The following is a 20,586-nucleotide window of genomic DNA, read 5'->3' on the forward strand; positions in this document are numbered from 1 at the left end:
CTACACGCAGGCGCGTGCACCCGCACTTCCGGGAGGTCACTTCCTCCCCCGTCTCCTAGCAACGGCTGGAAGCGTTGCTGACTTCCCGGGCGGCGGTGATACCGGACTGAGCCGAGTTTCGCACGATGGTAAATCTGGAGCCTCCGTCTGCGACCCGGCGCTTCAGGGGCGCCGAAGGCGGAGGCTTTCGCTGCCCTGTCCCCGAGGCCGACCCTGGCCCGCCGGCCCCGGGGCCGTGGCGAAGGCCGGGGGCTCTAGAAGCTTCTTAGAAAGGCGACAGGGAGACCCTGAAGGAGGGAGAGGGCGACCTTGGAGGGGAGAAGATGTCTAGATAGGGGAAGTTAGCTTGAGCGATAGATATCTAGGGGGTTGATTCTGGGGAGTGGAACTTGCGGGGTGCGGATACGGAGAAAGAGAAGAGAGAGATTGGGGGGTGAAAAATCTTGAGGGAGTGAGAGGGCTCCACAGTGAGGGAGATTTGAAAAGAGGCGAGACAGAAGTCAGATCCTGAGAAGGAAGGGTGATGCGACAGGGAGCGCAGGGGGGTGAGGAGAGGGGAGGAGGAGGCGATACTGAGAAAGGAGAAAGGAAAATAAAGAGGAAAGGGAAGAGAGAGTATAAGTAAGTAAATTAAATAAATAAATAAATAAATAGTAAATAAATAAATAAATAAGGAGAGCGGAGACTGGGGATAGTTTGAATAGGAGTAAGGTGAAAGTTTTTTTTAAGAGAGGAATGAAAAGGGGATTGGAGATGGGAATTAAAAGATTGTATTAGGAGGGTGCAGAAATCACAGGGGAAAACCTATTGGAAGGAGAGAGGGAAAGGCTGACAGCAGAAAGAGGCATTTGGGAAAAAAAGAGAAAAAACGAAAAAAGGGGTTAGTGGTGTAAGGAGCTATGTACATTGTCTTAAAGACGGCAGAAATGTAATATTGGATCCCCTGTATCACTCTTGTGCTTTAGGGCAGTGTTTCCCAAAGTGAGATGCAAACAGCAGTTGCTACATAAAATAGCTCAGAAATAACAAATAACACAGAATGAATCACAGCTGAGGAAGTTATTCCTCTTCCATTTTTTTCCCCCCAGCCTGGAGGCTATATCCAAGAGAAAGGTCCTGGCACTGTTAGGTGCTTAGTACCACTGCCATTTGGTAGTTTCCATGTTTCACCTGAGTATCAGACCTCAGGCTCAGACCTTTCTTTGGGGCAGAATTTAATAATAAGCACTCTCTCCCTTTTGTTAATCTTTATGGTTATTTCTGTTTAGGACAAATAGCAGATTTCCATTGTGGTACTGATGTGTAGTTTCCTTGTAAAACTCCATTTGTTTTTAGTAGTTTTTGGCAGTGAGGTAATTTAAAGAACATGCTAGGTATATATTATAGATGATAGTCGTAATGGCAAAAAGTGTGACTCCAATACATGAATGCCTTAAATTCAGAAAACAAATGCTGTAGTTGTGGTAAAGAGGAAATAAGTGTTCCTGTCCACATCAAATGCAAAAGAAGACTGTCTTTTTTAAAATGTTTGTATATTTTGAGAGAGTGTGTGAGCAGGAGGAGGGACAGAGAGAGAGGGAGAGAGAATCCCAGGCAGGCTCTGGGCTGATAGCAGGGCTCCATCTCACAAACTGTGAGATCATGACCTGAGCCAAAATCAAGAGTCAAACCAACTGAGCCACCAGGGCATTCCAAAAGGAAACCGTCTTTTGACTAAAGTAGCACAACGTTTACCCATTTGATGTTAGAAGTAAAAGGTAAATCATGAGACTCTGCAGGGTGCTGTTTGAATTCAGAATATCCAGTGATAACTCAGGAGTAATATGCAGGTCTGAAAAAGATTATTTGTGATTTTAGCATTTGTAGAAGGGAATAAAACTGGTACAGTAGAGTCTATGCATAAGATTAATTCAGAAAGCTGAGTTTTAAACCCAGTGGGGCTCCAACATAATCATTCATGGTGGAACATTCAGCTTGCACTGAGACCCAGGCAAGTTAAGTTACCAAGAGAATCCTGGAATCCTGTGATATGATGTGTTTACAGAGTACCCTGAATTTAATTATCTGAATTCCCAAGTAGGTAACATTTAGGACTGAGAATAAGATTTCACACTAAGGGATACTTTTTTTTTCCTACACTTATTTATTTTGAGAGAGCACACAAGCAGAGGAGGGGCAGAGAGAGAGAATCCCAAGCAGGCTGTGTGCTGTCAGCATGGAGCCCAACATGGGTCTTGATCTCATGAACCATGAGATCATGACCTGAGCTGAGGATGCTTAACCAACTGAGCCAACCAGGCACCCCTAAGGAATACTTTCAGACAGAAGGAAATAACGGCAGTAGCTCTGTAACTATTTACAGGACTATACAGCTCAGAGCCTGGAGCCTGTTTCAGATTCCATGTTTCCCTCTCTGTCTCTACCCCTCCCCCAGTTGTGCTCTGCCTCTCTCTATCTCAAAAATAAATAAATTATAAAAAAAAATTAAGGACTATAATACAGAAAAGGAATTTTTCATATGAATACAGAAAAATCAATGAGTAAAATATGAATGGGAGCAGACTTCTGTCCCATATAGATACTGCTTTTCCAGCAAATAGAGACGTTAAAAATTGAGTGAGCTCTTCTGAGGTAGTAAGCTCTCCATCCCTAAAGAGTTCCGGCCAAGAGATATGTCAGGGTTGTATGCAGGCATCTTGTACAGGCTTGGAGACAGGACTCGACAGTTTCAAAGCTCTTCCAAAGGTCGGAGATCATAGAATGCAGTACCTTAGGTTAAAGAGATGGGGGAGCAGGTGTTTTTCTAAACATTATTTACTTTAGGATTAGGATTACCACAGTGCCCCCCTTTGGTTAATTGCCTTCCTGATCTCTTTAGGCGGAGGTGGAGGAAACCCTAAAGAGGATCCAGAGCCATAAAGGGGTTATTGGAACTATGGTTGTGAATGCAGAAGGTAAATATGCCACAGGATGCCTTCTCGACCCACAAAACCAACCAAGGACTTGTTTGCTGTGCCTCGCCCAAGACAGACATCTTAGAATTTGAAATATAAAATATATTTTCTGTGTTTTAGGTATAACATGTACTTACCAAACATCTATTAAGTATCTCCTGTATACCACGCGCTCTGCTAAGAGTTAGAGATATAAATATGAATCAGACATGTCTACAAATATCTCTGTATTTCTCAGAAACACTATACATGTGTGATTTTTCAAGCTCTGGTAACTCTTCTAATATTTCAGGAATGCCATTGAAACTATCATATTGAAGATAGAGAGACTATCATTGTTGGCAGTTTGTTTTTATTTTAACATTATAAAGGGTACAGGGTTTCAGTCTTCATGTTAAGTGAAATTGTCCCTTTACCACACTTAACAAAATCTTTGAGAATCAATCTTAATACAACCTATGGTATAGCCTTTGTGGATGCAGTATAAGAAGGCCCAACGCGTTTCCACCTAGGAGATCCATAGACTTACCAGCAACTTGTGCTCATCCCATAATCCTCATTAAGGACCCACAAAGCCTTTTCTCTGGCACATTGCTACGTGCTCAGCTCTGGTGGCAATCTCTTAAAGGCTCCCGCTAGTTCACTGCTAATTCAGGCAGTTGCAAAGGCAAGAAATACCACAAATCCCAGCGCATTCGTTGAAATGAGAGTAGCTACTTCACAGAATTCACGGCACAACCACAGAATTGGTGCACTGCCAGGCACAGTGCTTTGCAACAGAATCTCACAGCTAATCATTATTTTGGCTCACATCCATCAGTAAATTTTTATTGAGCAACTACAAACTACCATCTGTTTACACTCAGACGTCAATCCCTTAGCAGTTAAAAATAGAATATAACCTACTTTACTGAGGGTTATGACAGTTAGATGAAATACTGATTGCTCGGTGCCTAGCACAGTAGCCAACACTTAACAGAATTATAATTAAATAGTTCTCACAACGTGGACATTTTTAACCGATTTGTACAGCTAAGACATTTGATGCTTAAATAAGACATTGGAGGTGTTTTTGCAAATAATAAAATGAAAACACCAAATGAATAAATTCACCCAGCTTGAGTGATCAGAAGGGAAAGAATTTAAGGCCCAGCCTTATAGGTAAGAAAGAGTTGTGCCCAGTATTTCCAGGAAGCGGTGCAACGCTAGCACATTGTTGCGTCTGCAATGATTTTCATCCCTGGCATGCTCCTCGAGTCCACACACCCCCTACGATGGGCTACGTGCGGGGCTTCAGAAAAGTAATGTATTCATTTCCTTCAGCTGTCACAACAAGGTACCACATGCGTGGTGGCTTGAAACATTAGAAAGGTATTCTCAGGTGTGCAGGCTGGGGGTTGAAATAAGGGTGTCAGCAAGGGCAGTCTGTTCTTTGAAGGCTCTACAGGACCCTGCCTGGCTGCTCTCTCAGCCTCTGGTGGCTTCTGGAAGTCCTTGTGTTCCTTGGCTTGTAAACGCATCCGTCCAGTCTCTGCTTCCATCGTCGCGTGGTGTTCTCCTCTCTGTGTCTATTTTCTCTGCTTGTAAGGACCCCAGTCATTGGATTCAGGCCCACCCTAATCCAGTGCGACCTAATCTTAACTAATTACATCTGCAGAGAAGCTATTTCACATGATAAGGTTTAAGACAGACTTGAATTTGGGGGAGAAAGATACTATTTAACCCAGGACAACTCATCTTACGAGTGACTTTACAAGATCGTAGTCAAAAGTACATAATCCTAGCCCTATGTATCACATGTCCATAGCCTGCGACCTGTGACGTCACTCCTTAGGATGAAGAAAAAGACTTAGCTGCAAAGGAAACTCACTGAGGCATCATGCACAACAGCAGTAAAGAAACAGACAAATAAGTAAATAAATCTATCCCAGCATTTTTAATTCATTATGTAATATTTACTTGAACCATTACTCTATTTAACATGTTGAAGAATATTTAGAGTCATGGGAAACAATATGAGATGAAAAGAAGCAGGGAACAAAGCAGTAGCCAACATTTTCTAATTGTAAACATAGCCAGCCACACATACATGCTTAAATATGGAAGAAAAGGCAGGGCTACGTTACGGTGATGATCCCTGAGTGCTGGAATTACAATTGATTTTGCTTTATTCACCTGAAATTTCTCAATATTTTTCTTATCCAACAGCAGCAAAGTATTATTTTTAAAACCCATTAACTTCTTCTAATTAACTCCTACCGGAATCAGATTATGTTAGGATTCAGGGCACCTTTCTGAAAGTCAAATTAACCATTTCCCCCTAAAATATAAACGAGGGTCTTATGTTTGTGGTCAGATTATTAATAACCCGTGTGTACGACAAGCATGTTTCTTAACAGCATATGGTATAAATTGCGTGAACAGAATTAATAAAATATTCCATTTCAGCAGCCTACTCAATTTTAGATGAAAGTCCCATTTATTACGGTGCAGCTTGGCAGCTTTCAGAAGACCCAGGGACCTTAGCACTGAAAAAAAAAATTAACTAAGACGGTGTTCACGTGTTCTTGTTCACCACTGGTGATTTTACTGTAATTCTCAGTAAATCATTTTCACATATTTCCAGGTTTTATTTGTGGCGAGGTGGGCCTTCTACCATGTTTATACATTTACATCTCCTCATATGGCATCTTAAATGGAGTCCTTCAGTTTCACTGTTAGTAAAACCTAGGCATCCTGTCCATGACAATAAAACAGATTTATCAATTTAGCCCACTGCAGAGCGGTATAGGTTTTTATTAGAGTAGATTCTTTGTTAACATCAGTTTCCCATTTATACAACCATTCATGGTTTACTGTATTGCGGTACTGATTGTTGAATCAGATACTGGTGAATACATCTATTTCTCAGACGGTCATAACTATCCCATATTCTTATGTATATAAGCCTGATTTCCGTAGGCTCTTAATTTTACATATTCTTGACATTTCTAACCATCAATCATTTGAATTTCATTAGACTTTATCAGCCAGCCAGTTCCTTACATTTTTGAAATACACTCAACCCAAGTACAAATACACAGTTGAAGAGAACCAGCTTACTGGGATCATAAAGAGTCATACTTTAAAGTAGTGCCATAAATTCGGCAATATCAAATTCATATTCTTTGTCCTAGAAGTTCCATCGTGGGGATTTACACCATACATACACACAAACGTGAAATGGCATGCGCACGGACATATTCTGTAGCCTTGCTTATTAAAGTCAAAGCCTGGGAACAGCCTAAATGCCCACCGGGAGGATATACTCGTTACGTGTATCACAAGGCATCCATTCAACAGTCATGTGATGAAGCCATTAACACGCCTAGCCGTAGCTCTATGTGTACTGAATAGAACAATTTTCCAAGAGTATTGCATGAAAAAATTTTTTTACAGACTAGAGAACAATAGAATTAAAGAACAAAGAACACAAACGAAAACATACTTGAACACACTTAGACTATCTCTGCAAGGTTCCCAGAGAAACGGGGCGCAGTGGTCACCTCTTAGAAGGGGCCGTGGGTGAATTTTATGCCATGTGCTAAAATTGCTCCTTAATAAATTATTTTTTAATTACCTTCCACGGTACCAAGCAAAAACTCAATAAATATTTGTTGATTGATTTTTCTTCCAAGTGGTCTACAGTGGATATGAAAACCTCCAAGAGCTTCCACGGCATGCACTTACTATTCAGAAAGGCTAGCTGTTTTATTTATTGACTTGGATCATGAATAGACTAACTAAATAGGCCTGAGCATTGGATTCATAATCTTGTCATCTACATTTTAAATAATTTATTCTGGCTGTATTTTGTGTTTTGACACTGAGTAGCGCACACTTTGGAGGTAGTCACTATTCAGGATGCAAAATAAAACCAGTCCTCAGAAAGGGCTCTTAAAAGGCTGAGTGCTTGCTACCTTTCAGCTCCCTGCCTATTAAAGACAGGTGCCTTGTGACGTCTCATCAGGTGTGAAAGGCATGACTGACTTCGGGAGAAAGTGGCCAAGAAATAATAATACAGAAATTAACAAACTTGATATAAAACTTTGTTTATTGAGCAGGTTTTCCTGTAAATCTTGTCCTTGTATTGTTTGGCAAGACCTATTCCAGACGGAACAGTTTTCTTAAAAGAGACTGTTTCACAGTCTGAAGGGAGGTTCTCGAAGAGTTTCATGAAAAGCTGGTAAAATCGTTACATTGTAATAGTGTTCCACTCTCCACGTCCCCTCTTGCTTAACAGTTTCTGGAATTGCATTCTCTGAGGGACAGCCCAGAGTTGTGTTAGCCTCTTTCATTGATTGGCCTTAATTCAGGTGCCTGTGGGGTTCGACAGCAACCCCAAGTTCACCTTCACACAGCCCCCTAAATTAAAGGCACGTGTGCAGATCGAATCCTTGGAATTCCCTGGCTGTTTGGTAGTTCTCACAATAATCTGAAAGCCCTCTCAGATGAGACACAATATGTGTAAAATACCCAACACAGCACCTGTTAAAAAGTAAGCACTGAGCACCGAGTGAGTGACCAGAATTGAACTGGATTGATTTGAACTGAATTGAATTATACTTGCATATTTGTCTGGCTGGATTTTCCCAGTTAAATTAATAGGTTCAGTTTTAAATTCGCATAATGGAACAATAGAGCACAGGAGCAGCTAAATTTAATAATGCTTAAGCCAGGAGTGAGCGCAAGCCAGGGAATGCCCAGCAACACCAGTGCCTTTGCGGCTGGATTCTTTAATATAAAATTTAAGGTTTGCAAAATGCTGTATGAGGAGTCACAATGAATTTTTTTTTTCTAGGAGAGAGAGAGAGAGACAGCGTGAGCGGGGGAGGGTCAGAGAGAGAGGGAGTCACAGACTGAAACAGGCTCCAGGCTCTGAGCTGGCAGTCAGCACAGAGCCCGACGCGGGGCCGGAACCCACAAACCGTGAGATCATGACCTAAGCGAAAGTCGGACGCTCAACCGACTAAGCCACCCAGGCGCCCCAAAATTTTTAAAATCCCTTTTGATATACTCCTCAATATGTGCTGTGATGTCCCTTTCTATTGCTGGTCTCGGGGGAGGAAATCAGCACCACGCCACAGACCAGGCATTTCAAAGCAAAATGGCTATGGACCGGCTGCTTGGAGGAGGGCGTCATGTAGAGTAACATGTGAACTCAGTTCTGAAATAACGAGTTCGCACCTTCCAAAAACAGTGTGCACGAAAACCAAAAAACAATACCTAACAATCTAACGATATGGGGATTGGTTAAATAAGGGTATGTTATAAAATAGTGCATAGCCATTAAAAATAATTTGATGACAGTATCACTGACAAGAACAGCTTGTCTATGCTGTCATTTAAATGAGGAAAAAAGCAGTAGTCAAATTTGTAATGATGGTTTGACGCAACTATATTTTAAGATCCACGTAAAGACAAAAAGACTGGAAGCAAAGAAACTAGAATTGTTACCGGTGAGTAATATCGGCCATAACTTTTTCTTCGTCTTTACAATCATCCGTATTTTCCAGTATTTCCACAGTGTGCGGATTCCTTTTATAAGCAAAAATGTTAACCCAAAAGCGACTCTCGTAACAGGGATTCCTATCCGAACAACCCTGGACAACTCGACGACGGTTCAGTAAGCGGGTCTTCTTCACCAGCTGACAATGAAAGCCAGGAGCACGGTCCGTGACATTGATCCTCAGAACGACCTCACCTTTCTTAGGATCCGATCAAAGAAACATGAAATCATGGTAGCCCCAGGTAATGTGGCATTTCACTTGGTATTTAAAGCATCTTCTCCTTTACTGGATAAAAGCTTTGTTTCAAAGAACTGGACATACAGATTTTAACATGCAACGTGGCACGTGATATTCTCCAATTACAAAATGAAGATGGTGGAATCCGAAAAACCCAACCTAGAAATTTTGTGAAATTAGCGGCAGACTTAACCTTTGATGAATTTGAGTTTTGTCCATTTGCATTTATTACCAGTAATCAAAATAGGGATAATGTAGGGAGTGGATCAAAGTCCCGTAGGGTCTTAAACCTTCCCTGGGAGAGAACACATCCACCGGGCCTGCCTAAAGACTTCTCTCCTTGAAGGAGTTACATTCACAGGGTTCGCCAATGTCTGTGTAACACAGGACTCACGCTCCCGAGTCTAGTCTAGAACCAACTTATCTAGAGAAGATCTCTAAGATCATAATTACCCATACACTGTGAGCTGTGCTCTCACCCTGCTGCACATTAAAAGCACTTGGAGAGCTTTACAAAAACAGCTGTTGATACCAGAGGCCTTCCCCCAGGCCGGTGAAATCAGAACGTCTGGAACCGGGGTCCCAGTCATGGTAGTTTTTGAGAGCTTAGCAGGCGATTCTGACGTGCAGCCGGGGTGGGAAGCCATTGGTCTACAGAGAGTCCAAGCGATGTTTTGAAGAGAAAAGCAGATGAGCTGAAGTATTCACTCAGTAAGTTGAATTCTTCCAGTGGATTAACTCTGTCCTTTGTCCGTCTCTCTCCACAGATAAGGAATATCTCCTGATTGTCATTCAGAATCCATGTGAATAGGCCTGCTACAGCGCAGCCAGTCCTGCGATGCCTGGTTGAAAATGCTTTACTCTTTAATTATTACTAAGATTATATCCCCATCTAACCGACCTTTCGGACACTATTTTCTATTTTTACATTTAAACTATTCCGCACGTCTCTTTTAGTCCCTTTCGAGTGTATTGTAACGCTGTGATTTAGTTATGTAATAAATGAATTCTGATATGGAGGTCTCTTTTTTTTCTTTTCTCTTTCTTTCTTTCTTTCTTTCTTTCTTTCTTTCTCTCTCTCTCTCTCTCTCTCTCTCTTTCTTTCTTTCTTTCTTTCTTTTTGTAGTACACCAAACTGAAGGATTCTAGTGAGAATCCTAGCAAGCCTGCCTTGCAACAGTCCTCATAATCTAGAGGTACGCCAAGAATCGGTGTGTGGCTGAATCCTTTTGCCCATTCCATTAGCCCAGGAGGGCCCATGGATCCCCGCAGGAGGTACAGGCACACTAGATGCTGTTCCAGGTTAAACCCAGGACATAAAAAGTCCGAGGAGTGGCCCTCGGCAGGGTCAGCCCCACAGCTGAGCACCTCCTCCCATAACTCCAGAGGGTGTGTGTTTTACTAGATATTTCAAACATTCAGAAAATAATGAAACTAATAGTAGAACAAATAGAACAGATTTCCGAGACCCATTAGAACAGATGTTAATATTTTGCTATATTTGCCTCATATCCTCTCCTTTCTTAATTAAGCCTTTTATTTTGATATAACTGAGGAGTCACATGAACTCGTAAGAAATAACATGGGGATTCTGTGTGCCTTTTACCCAGTTCCCTTAACTATAGCGCATATTTGACTTTTGAGTAATTTTCCCACAGCTTTTCATTTTCAATAACTTCAAGCCTACAGAAGAGTAAAAAGAACAGCAGTCAGCACTCACATAAGCTTCATTCACATTCACCAACTTTTAATATTTTATATTTGTTTCATCTCTCTCTTGATATAAGTAAATTTCTCTCTCTAGATATACATGATACACACACGCGCACACACATACACACACATAACCATAACCCCAATTTCATATTTAAGGCATTTAACATTGATACAATACCATCTAATACACAGTCATATTCAAATTTCCGCAATCGTCCCAGTAATGTCCTTTGCAGCCTTTTTTATTTTAATCCAGGATTCTATCAAGGGTCGTGTGTTGCACTTGGTTACTGTGTCTCTAATTTTTAAGCTGTTTTTACAACACCTTGTTCTCTATTTTCCACCTCTAGGTGGTATCGAATTTGTGTTCCTGTCCCTAGAATCCCCAGTGCCACCTGCTCGCCACACCCAAGCCCCTCCAGACAGGACCCAGATGCAGCCTGTAAATAGAGAAGATTTAGCTGAAGAGCAGATCTTAGTCACGGACCTTCCCTTCCTTCCACATCCTGACCTGGACCAGACACACCATCCTGGACCCAACCTCATCCTTCAGACCAAAGAGGTGTTGGTACCATAACTCACTCACCCAGATGCTTCAGCATCTGCTGACAGTTCCAAACATAAACGAGGTCTTGTTAGAATTCAAATGGCAATAAAATGCACTTTTGAGGCACAGGACCACAGAGATGACCTATCCAACCCCTTGATTTTACAGGTGAGGATTTCACCTGATCATGGGTCAGGTGACTTTCAGGAATTGGGCATGTGGGTTCGTATTGGACTGGTCATGCCTATGGAATTGGTGCTTATGCTCTTGGGAGACTGGCTCTACCCCTTCCCAAAAACGTGTTTTTAGGAAGTAAAAATTAGTTCATTGTTATAAAATGTACCAGAGGTAACATTTGATTCCAATTCCTAAATCTGTCATCTCGCCATAGTTTTCCCGGCCCGCCCAGAGCTCACCAGCAGATGCACGGCTGAGTGGCAAAGCCACTTCCTTCCTCCCGACCCAGCCAGAGATTTCAAGCCCCATTTGAGATGTAGCAGTGGGAAGTCTCCGGCAGTGGCAGATGACGCCACTGCTAGTGCCCAGGCTCCGTGTGGGCTCTTCCTGGGAAGAAGCCCCTTCCGTCCTCCTGAGCAGGGAACTCTGCTCTCATCCTGCCCTCACTTCTGCAGCCAGGGGACACTGTAACCCTTGTTGGAGACAGAGACTGTGGCAACAAAAGGTAGAACTTGCCAACACCAATTCCAATGGAGGCGGATATGATCTCGGGGGATTTGTCCCACCCCTCTCTCTGCCTTCCAGCACACAGACATCCACATCCCCCCCTGGATTCATAACAGCATCGTTAATTAACTCTATTTAAAAGGTGCCTGAATGCATAGACTAAAGAGATCCACATCCATGTAAAACCATTGCCAAAGCTTTTGTTTCCTATGAGAAGTACAGGCCTGGGCTCACTGGTACCTCCCCATATTGCTATAAACTTTACCTGAACAATGGGAGAGCTATTTGCAGACTCTCTGGGGGAACATATCCCAACTATAAATATTAATGATAATGAACCTGTAAATGCCAGCTTAATAAAATAGCTGAAAATGCCTTTATACATCATTAGCATTACAAGCTCCCAAATCTTCATCACTGAATAGCAGGGCCATCCTGGTAGAGAATGGGCAAGAGCTTGCCCAAAGCTCCTGTAAGTACAGCCTCTCACAGTCCCTTTTACTGGGTACATTTTGGTTTTTTAGTTAGATTACCTATCCTCTTCAAAAATAAAAATCACCATAGACTAAGACTTGGATTTCCCCCCTTTCTTAGTCTTTGACAATTACAATGATCTCTAGTATGTCTTTGACCTGGGGCAAAATATCCTTACTTTTCTGACATTAGAAAAGAATCTACTGCCCTTGAATAGAAAACTAGAGTACGTTTAGGTGAAATGGCCACAGATATTCATTCAGTCAACCACTATTTGGTCTTTTATTCTATTTCTTTTTTTTTTTAATGTTTTTTATTTATTTTTGAGAGAGAGAGAGAGACAGCATGAGCAGGGAGGGTCAGAGAGAGAGGGACACACAGAATCCGAAGCAGGCTCCAGGCTCTGAGCTAGCTGTCAGCACAGAGTCCAACGTGGGGCTCGAACCCATGAACCATGAGATCATGACCTAAGCCGAAGTCAGACACTTAACCGATTGAGCCACCCAGGCGCCCCTCTTACATTCTATTTCTTTAAAAAAAAAAAAAATCATATTTGGAGCTATAACGTATAACAGAGCTTTCAGAGTGGTAACATCTCCAATTACGAGCCTGAAAGTGATAAATCAGAATCTGAAATCCTGGAGCTAAGAGTGCTCCCATAATAGGAAATCACCTCTAGTAATGGAAACTCAGCCATCCATGTGGTGGCTTGGAATATTCTTAGTATCTTAAATATTGCAGGTTAGTAACACTTTTCTGTATATTTCTTATGAAAATGTGATCAGAGGGTTGAGTTAGCCATGTACTCAGCCATTCCTTGAGCACAGAGAAAAGAAGACCGAACTTCTCCCTCCGGGGTTCCTTCTCTAGGAAACTTCCACGCCTTTGTTTCCCTTCACCATACATGACCTCAGGATTCACTCTCTAGATATCGCCACCATTAAACAACCCTACTGCACACAGAAATGATTTTAAAAAATTCTCATTCTTTGGTCAACTTTACAAGATGAGGTGCAACATGGTGCAATTGGAACAGCCTGAGACCCAGAGTCTGACTCTACTATTTACTGATTAGCTGGGTTCAAACTTCTCTAGCCCTCAGTTTACTTGCCCACAAATGTATCCACCTGCAGTGGCCTAACATTCCAAACTATATAGCATAGATGCCAATTGTTGTCGTTGTTATTAGCAATATTGGCAACATAAAACAAGTTTATCAGAACACGAGCCATTTAAGATACCTCACTGTGGCCTCTTCTAATCTTTAACCACATGCATAAATAGATTTAAAGAGTTATAATCCTGTGCAACACACAATTTTCTCTAATTTCCTTATTTATCATTTAGTAGGGAGTTCCAGATTCCTATCTGGGGTTTTCCTTAATATCTATATGCAATTCTAGCAAGGTTCTCAGTGTCCCAGGGGAGGCCAATGAGAGATGCTTTCTTGGTATCTAGATTTGGAAGACCGTCAGAAAGAAAGTCCCCACGTGGCTAGAATGATGCAAGGGTGCTGGGGTGCCCCAATTTTCACAGGAGAGTAGCAGAAAGAGCCCATTCTCAGGAGGAAGGAATGCAGCTGCCATGCTTTGTCACACAGAGCAAGGACAGGGTATTCATTCCGCGGGTTCTCTGCCATGTTCCACGTCCTCAGCTACATTTTTACCCTTCGGTTTATGAAGCGCCTCCAAAGCCCACTCGTAATTTCCTCCCTTGTGTAGATTACCGGGGTGGGTTTCATCTGTTGCCCGTCTGAGGCCTGTAACCAAAAAGTCCTTACCTAGCCATTGCACTATATTTGGGTCACCCCTGGCTGCTTTCATCAGAGCTGGTCCAGGAGCCCAGTGGCTCCCTAGGAAGTGTGTATTAATCAGAGGCCCTGAACAGATGGATGTGACCACCCGCTCCCTTGCTTCCAAATACACCCCATGGCTTTGGCTGGACAGAAGGAGAAGCCATTGCTGGGCTCTTTTGGAGCAGAGCCATGGGTGGGAAAGAGATACTGAGACTTCCCTCTTACTGAGGTATAGGGTCTCTACTTCAATTCCACCTGCCTCGGGGCCTCTGCCTCGGACATTGGCTGGAAGGAGAACTGGCCACCTGGATTCTGGGCAGATGAATTCTCAAAGCACCACTCCAGGTGGCCCTGGGTGTCCAGAGTGGCAGGAGAGCCATCGGAGAGACAAAAGGGATGAAGAAGTACAGCACAGACTCACTCGGCAGCCAACTCTCCCCTTGTGCCCAGAAGGCAGTGCAGCGTCGAGGGAGGATACTGCTTTGTAGCCAGACAGGTCTTCTGTGACTCCCAGCTTTGCCGTCAATAACAATAATATTGGTGATAATAATCTATTATGTTATTATTTTTGGAAGAAGAAGAGGAAGGAAAAGAGGGGAAGGAAGAGGAGGGGGGAGGGGAAGAAAAGAGAGAACGAGCAGCAGCAGCTAACATTTGTTGATCACTTCCTATGTGACAGGCGCTTTAGGGTTTCACAACAGACTCATTTTGTGAACAAGAACACCAAGGCTAAAAGAAGTCTCACAGCTTGCCCAAGGTCAATCAACCTTTTAAGTGTCAGAGGAAGCACCGGCAACCTCAACACTTGACTCAGGCACACACTCTGAACCACTCCCTTCCATCGTTGACTCACCAGACCTGTGACAAGGAACTTAAAATCGCTGAGCCTTAGAACCCTTGCGTGAAGAGGACAGACCATAGCTCCTACATTGCAAGCTGTTGGGAGACATGAAAAAAACGACATAAAGCACCTGACACTTAGCAGATGTTCAACAAAGAGTCGTCACAATTAGCATCCTCACCCTCATCAATACTACGTGGAGAACCAGAAAGTACTGGGAGATGGCCATCAGGGTGTTAGGTTATCATTTTAAATGTGATCCATGTCACAATGTGGACAGTTGACAATTGCCATAGAGTTCATCAGATAGAGTAGTTGCCCCTAATCCTTCAAATCCCCAGAAGTCAACGGTCCGTCTGGGTCTACAGGATGTCAGACCACTATCCCCTTTGTGCGATCCCATCATATCGGAAAGGGCTCAGAGGACTAACCTCCCCATCGATAGCACACCTACTGTTTTGTGTGTTCACCAAGCCTATGTTTTAACCGCCCACCCCCCACTCTGTCCACACTTGTAATCAGTTTGAACCATTCCTTCTTTCCCCCTCCCCACTCTGCCTACACATTTAACCAGCTTTTCTATTTAGTCTGGATTGATAAGTCGATTAGTCAATCCAATCCATAAGACTGAATTTCTAGACCGTATTAACTGGCTGCATTTACCCAACAATCCACTCAAGAGAAGCTGTGCATTTGACAATCTGTATGGCTTAAGAATACAAACTCTGGCTTATTCTTAAACACACACTCCCACCTCAGTGCCTGGCCGAAAATCTGACACGGGGTTTGTGGGGCAAAGAGTCCATATCTCTATCCCTTCCCAGCCCTATCTTAGAAACACAGTTCCCTGGATCACGGGTAGGGTTGCAAAGGGGTTCACCACGTTAACGAGCACCTTTGAAGGAGACATAATTACCTACATCCCCCAAGAATACTCAAGATGGGATTCTGACCAATTAGAAGCTTTAGAACTTCTCAATTCAGATCGCAAAATGGGGTTCTCAATTCAGACTGCGAAATGAATGAAGGCAGGTCACTGATGCTCACAGGCCTCCTTCGTCCTGTGCTCCTACACACCTCCTGCTTCCTGAGCAGCTCCGGGGAGCTACCTGGGGCCTCCCCATCGATGCCAGGTGGGCAGAAGGTCTGGCTCCTCAGAATAGGATCCAGGACTCACAGCTGCACCCTCTGCCGAGCAGGGCTGGGAGGCCTGTATGGGCAAATCCCACACCTCCGGGGAACGGGCTGGCACCAGCATCATCCAATTACAACGGCCCAAATGCTGCTGTCAGCCAGATCCTTTATCCAACACAAACTTTAAGTCGTTCACAAACTCCAGGCCTTTCGGTGGGTATTTGATCATGTCTCAGGGAAGTGGGGGGAAAGTGAATGTCTAATGTCTCCAAGAGGGAAAAAAAAAAAAAGCACAATACCGTCAGTGAAGTCAGGGGGACGGGAAGGAGGATATTATCTGAATATGTTTACCTGCTCTTGCCAAGCCCAGCAATTTCCGAGAGATGCAAGCTAAGATTAATGACCATTTATGAAATCTCAGATTAATAAAACTACAGGCTCCGTTTGAGAATTTAAAGGAAAGGTGCGCTTCCTTATCAGGGAAGCATTAACCAGGCAGTGACCATTCTGCAAGCATTTAACCCGGAATTACTTTACGCTGGGCACACTCTGTGCCCAGGAGTAGGCATGGGTGACGTCATCCCTGCCCCTGAAAGCTCCTGGTGTATAATAGAGATAGGTGTGCAAAGAATGCATTTTCAATACAGTGAGATAATAGCAACCAAGGCAGCATGTGTGAGGCCCAGGCAGTACAGATAAGGAAGTGATAAAGGCTTGGTGTTTAAGGAACGCTACATTCAAGCAGACATGGCGGAGCTGGATGTCAAAGGCAGAATAGGAGTTAACCATGTGGAGGACGGGGCGAGAGCGATCTGGCCGGAAGGAACCGCCGAGCCAGGCTTATTCTAGGTCAGTGGTTTTCAAACCTTGCTTTAGGAATAGCAACCTTCATTCACCACACAACCTTAATTTAGAGGCGAGCAAAGCAGGCCAGCCTCCTCTTCCATTCTTTCCTCTTCTGTCCTTCGCCACCCCACACATACACACAAGAGTCCTTAGGGGGCCCAGCCCAGACCTGCCGAATAGAGATCTGCATTTAGGAAGATTTCCAGCAGATTCTTGTTCCCTTGTTAAAGTTTGAGAAGTGCTACCCCAGACGCAGAAATCTATTTCCCCCAGCAAGTGCCCTGGGGGACTGGATTGGTTTAGGAACACTCCCACTGTACTATTTTTTCTCTTCTCGAAATCTTCCTCTATTACCAACCCAAGCCACTCAAAGCCACCGCCAAGAAAAACTAGGGAAATAAGTAAAAGGGTGTCAACTCCAATCCCAACTAAAAGACAGAGAAAAGAGACTCTGTAAAATCAAACCAGAGCTGATTCCCCAGCCAGGTTTCCCACTCCAAGCATCTGGGGGTCCCCAGGGTACCTCGGGCTGCCAACAAGCCAGTCCAGCTGGTGTCCACATAGCATCCCCATGACCTTCACCTTCACCTGCTCCGTCCCTTGCTGACATGTCCCCAGGACGATGGCACTCCTACCAGAACTACTGTGTTCTGAACATCACAGATACCCCTGGGAGCTACCATACTGATGGGCACCACCCCTCACCATCTCCTCCCATGCCAGCCACAAATGCACCATCCGTGAGGTCTGCTCAGAAGTAGTGGAAGGAGGGGGCGCCAGGGTGGCTCAGTTGGTTAAGCATCCGACTTCGGCTCAGGTCATGATCTCGCAGTACGTGGGTTCGAGCCCCATGTTGGGCTCTGTGCTGACAGCTCAGAGCCTGGAGCCTGTTTCAGATTCTGTATCTCCCTCTCTCTCTGGCCCTCCTCTGCTCATGTTCTCTCTCTCTCTCAGAAATAAATTAAACATTTTAAAAAATTTTAAAAAAAAAAGTAGTAGAAAGAAACGTCTCACTCCCCTTTCTGGAGTCCTTCTATTCAAGGACCATGTGAAGCCGACCCTCTCAGTTTTTACAGACGAGGATCTTACCCAGGTACAAACTGCAGTCAGCAATCAGATGGCTCTTCCACACAGAGGACTCTCCCCTGGTAGGTTTTATTATTCCCATTTTCTTGATAAAGGCTGTATCTTGCCCAGAGTCACAGTACTCAGCTCATAGCCCCTTGAAGTCAGAACCATAGGGTTATTGATCATTACAAGCCCCGTGCAAGATTCAGAGCCAGCATTTAGTCGATACATGGCATAGAAAGCTTGGATGAAGAATACTGTGTAGGATATAATCCACACTTCTCATCTGGGGGACAAATAAGGCACAGACTTTAAATAAATAAGGGCAGATTTATCACTGAGCCTCCACTTCCCAGATGTATGGAAGGGCTCTCTCAGACCTCTTTCTTCCCAGCGCTTGCCAAAATATTGACTCCCAAATTGGGGTTGCCATGATTATTTCTGTTGCTGTCAGTACCGAAAACAGCCCATCATACTCTCAAGATGAAGATATTTGGCTCCAACACAGCCAGGAGTTCTGTCGCACATGTTATGTGGAAAGATCTTTAGAAATACACACCAGACATTAACAAGGGTGATTTCTGGGTGGGCGGGATTATGCTTCAGTTTATTTTCTCCCTTTTCCCCTTCTTCATCTTCTACTTCCTTCACTTTTTCCTGCAACTTCAATATTACTGCAGTATGATATGCATGTAAACACCATGCACAAAGTACCTAACTCGCTGAATTTTCACAAACTGAACACAGCCATGTAACCAGCACCCAAATCAAAAACAACGGAATGAAGTGCTCTTTGGGCTTCCTGGAGGTCTCTCACCCACCCCAAGGAGCACTCAGAGCCTAGCTTCTGGCACCAGAGGTTAGTTTTTTCTCTTTGTGTACTTTGAATAAGTTGAATCTGACTTCTGTGTCCAGCTTCTCCCAACTCGTCTGTGCTGTGTGTGTGCAGTAAATCTCTCATCCTTATCATTGCTTATTGCTTTTTCACACATAGAAAATGCTACTCAATTTTTTTTTTCCTTTGGTGGCAAAGGGAGTCTCTCTTCCTTGCAGGAAGCTCTGTGAAGCCAGGGCTGTTGTATTCCAGGGAGATGATAAAAACAAACAAGAAAGGTCGATGCTTTCAGCCATTGGTTCCCAGCAGCCAACAGGTCCACCATCGCCATGCAGAGGAAAAGACCTCCACTTTGAAAGGCTAGTTTCAAATCCTGACTCAGCCACTAACCTCTCCAGGGAGTGCTGGTTCTGGTTCACTCTTTGAGCCTCAGTCTTATCATCTGTAAAATGGGAGGTCTTAATTGTTCCCTGTAGCAGACACTGCTGGCTTCCACCCAGAGGCCCTTGGATACTTTTCTTTTTTTAATCACTTCCGTGTATTCTTCTGCGAGCCGAGCCTGCGAGCCTGCGAGGCCAGTTTGCTTTGCCCTGGGGTTACTGGAGCCACTCTGTAAGCACACAGAGAGAACCTTTAATGCCTGGGCGTTTCCTCACGCTGACCCTCAAGGCTGTCGGCCAGGGAGGGCCGGGTGCAGGAGTGTGGAAGTCCAGCCCCCGCGTACCCAGGAGAGCTGCAGGTCACCCTCCAGAGGCCGACTGCTGCCCCCAAAATGGTCTTGGCCTGAAATCGCACCTTTGCTGGGCTACTACCCCTTCCCACACAGCTCCCCCTCCCCATTGGTTTCCCTGAAGCTCCTCCTGAATCAACTACAAGTGCAGGAATCCTTGAGGAGGGCCCCCTTCTAGGGAACCTGTCCTCAGGCACCCTAAGGTTTGTTGCGGAGTATACATGGCTAATTGTGTATACACCACCCGACACCCAGGAGGTACTGGCCTCTGTTTAATCTCTTCCTCGTCTCAGCCGCCGGCCAGCTTCGCTGTGTGGCACACACCTCGAATCCTAAAATCCCTGGGGAGAGAGGGAACGGTAAACACCCAGGACTCCTGGAGTCCTGAATTACCTTGAATCACTGCCGTCTCTCCCTGAAGAGTATGACGGTAGCCTCTAAATGCAATTACCGGGGACCACAGAACGGCCCCCGTGCAGAACTCCAGCTTTCTTGGGCTACAATCAGCACGGCCATCTTGAGTGGAGATAAAGCTGTGGAGAGCGGATATTAAAGCCCCCGGCAGCACTGAGCCTCCCCAGATCGGAGGCCAGATTCCTCACCAGCTACTCCCCAGGATCTGTACCCCCCTTGACCCCATCCCCCTGCTGCCAGGGAAGGCGGCTCTGTCCTTGGGCAGCGGTGGGCAGCCCTGTGTGCTAGCCTCAATCCTCCTGAGAAGGGGGTCTTCCTGCCTCATAAGCTAAGAAGTGCAAAAGGATATTAAAGAGACAGCGAGAGAAAGAAAACATGGCACGCATGGAATTATCTTTTCTTTTGAAAAGAAAATTTGTTGTTTTTTAATAAAGCCATGGCGTCGATCTGTGTTCAGAAAACACTTTAGACTCATGGCCCCGCCATGGAGGGAGCCAGACACTGACAAGGGCTGGTTGTTTAATGTGAACAGTGCCCAGTTGTGTGCAAGGCTCTGCTTCAAACGTTTAACAGTCTTTGAAGGAGGTGTGTTCGCCTTTGATTTACAGACGAGGAAAGGAGGCTCTAAGGACGTAAATGGCCTCTTCCAGACCACCTAGCCTCCAAGGCCATTGCCTTGAACAAAGCCATTGCCATGGTCGTAGGTACAAAGGGGGTTTTACTTTCCTATTTACGGCCCATTGTAACAAAGCATCGCAAATC

General features: G+C 44.4%; 1 protein-coding gene across 1 annotated transcript; it reads left to right on the forward strand.

The window, feature by feature from the left end:
* The first annotated feature begins 43 nt into the window (after positions 1 to 43).
* Positions 44 to 9,752, forward strand: DYNLRB2 (dynein light chain roadblock-type 2). Its single transcript, XM_039227057.1, is given in 4 exon segments — positions 44 to 128; positions 2,879 to 2,954; positions 8,577 to 8,744; positions 9,508 to 9,752. Coding segments are annotated over 4 exon segments (291 nt in total). The 5' UTR covers positions 44 to 125; the 3' UTR covers positions 9,552 to 9,752.
* The last annotated feature ends 10,834 nt before the right edge of the window (positions 9,753 to 20,586 follow it).

The sequence above is a fragment of the Hyaena hyaena genome, unplaced genomic scaffold (genome assembly GCF_003009895.1).
Source record: "Hyaena hyaena isolate Hyena2069 unplaced genomic scaffold, ASM300989v1 scaffold_1, whole genome shotgun sequence".
NCBI lineage: Eukaryota > Metazoa > Chordata > Mammalia > Carnivora > Hyaenidae > Hyaena > Hyaena hyaena.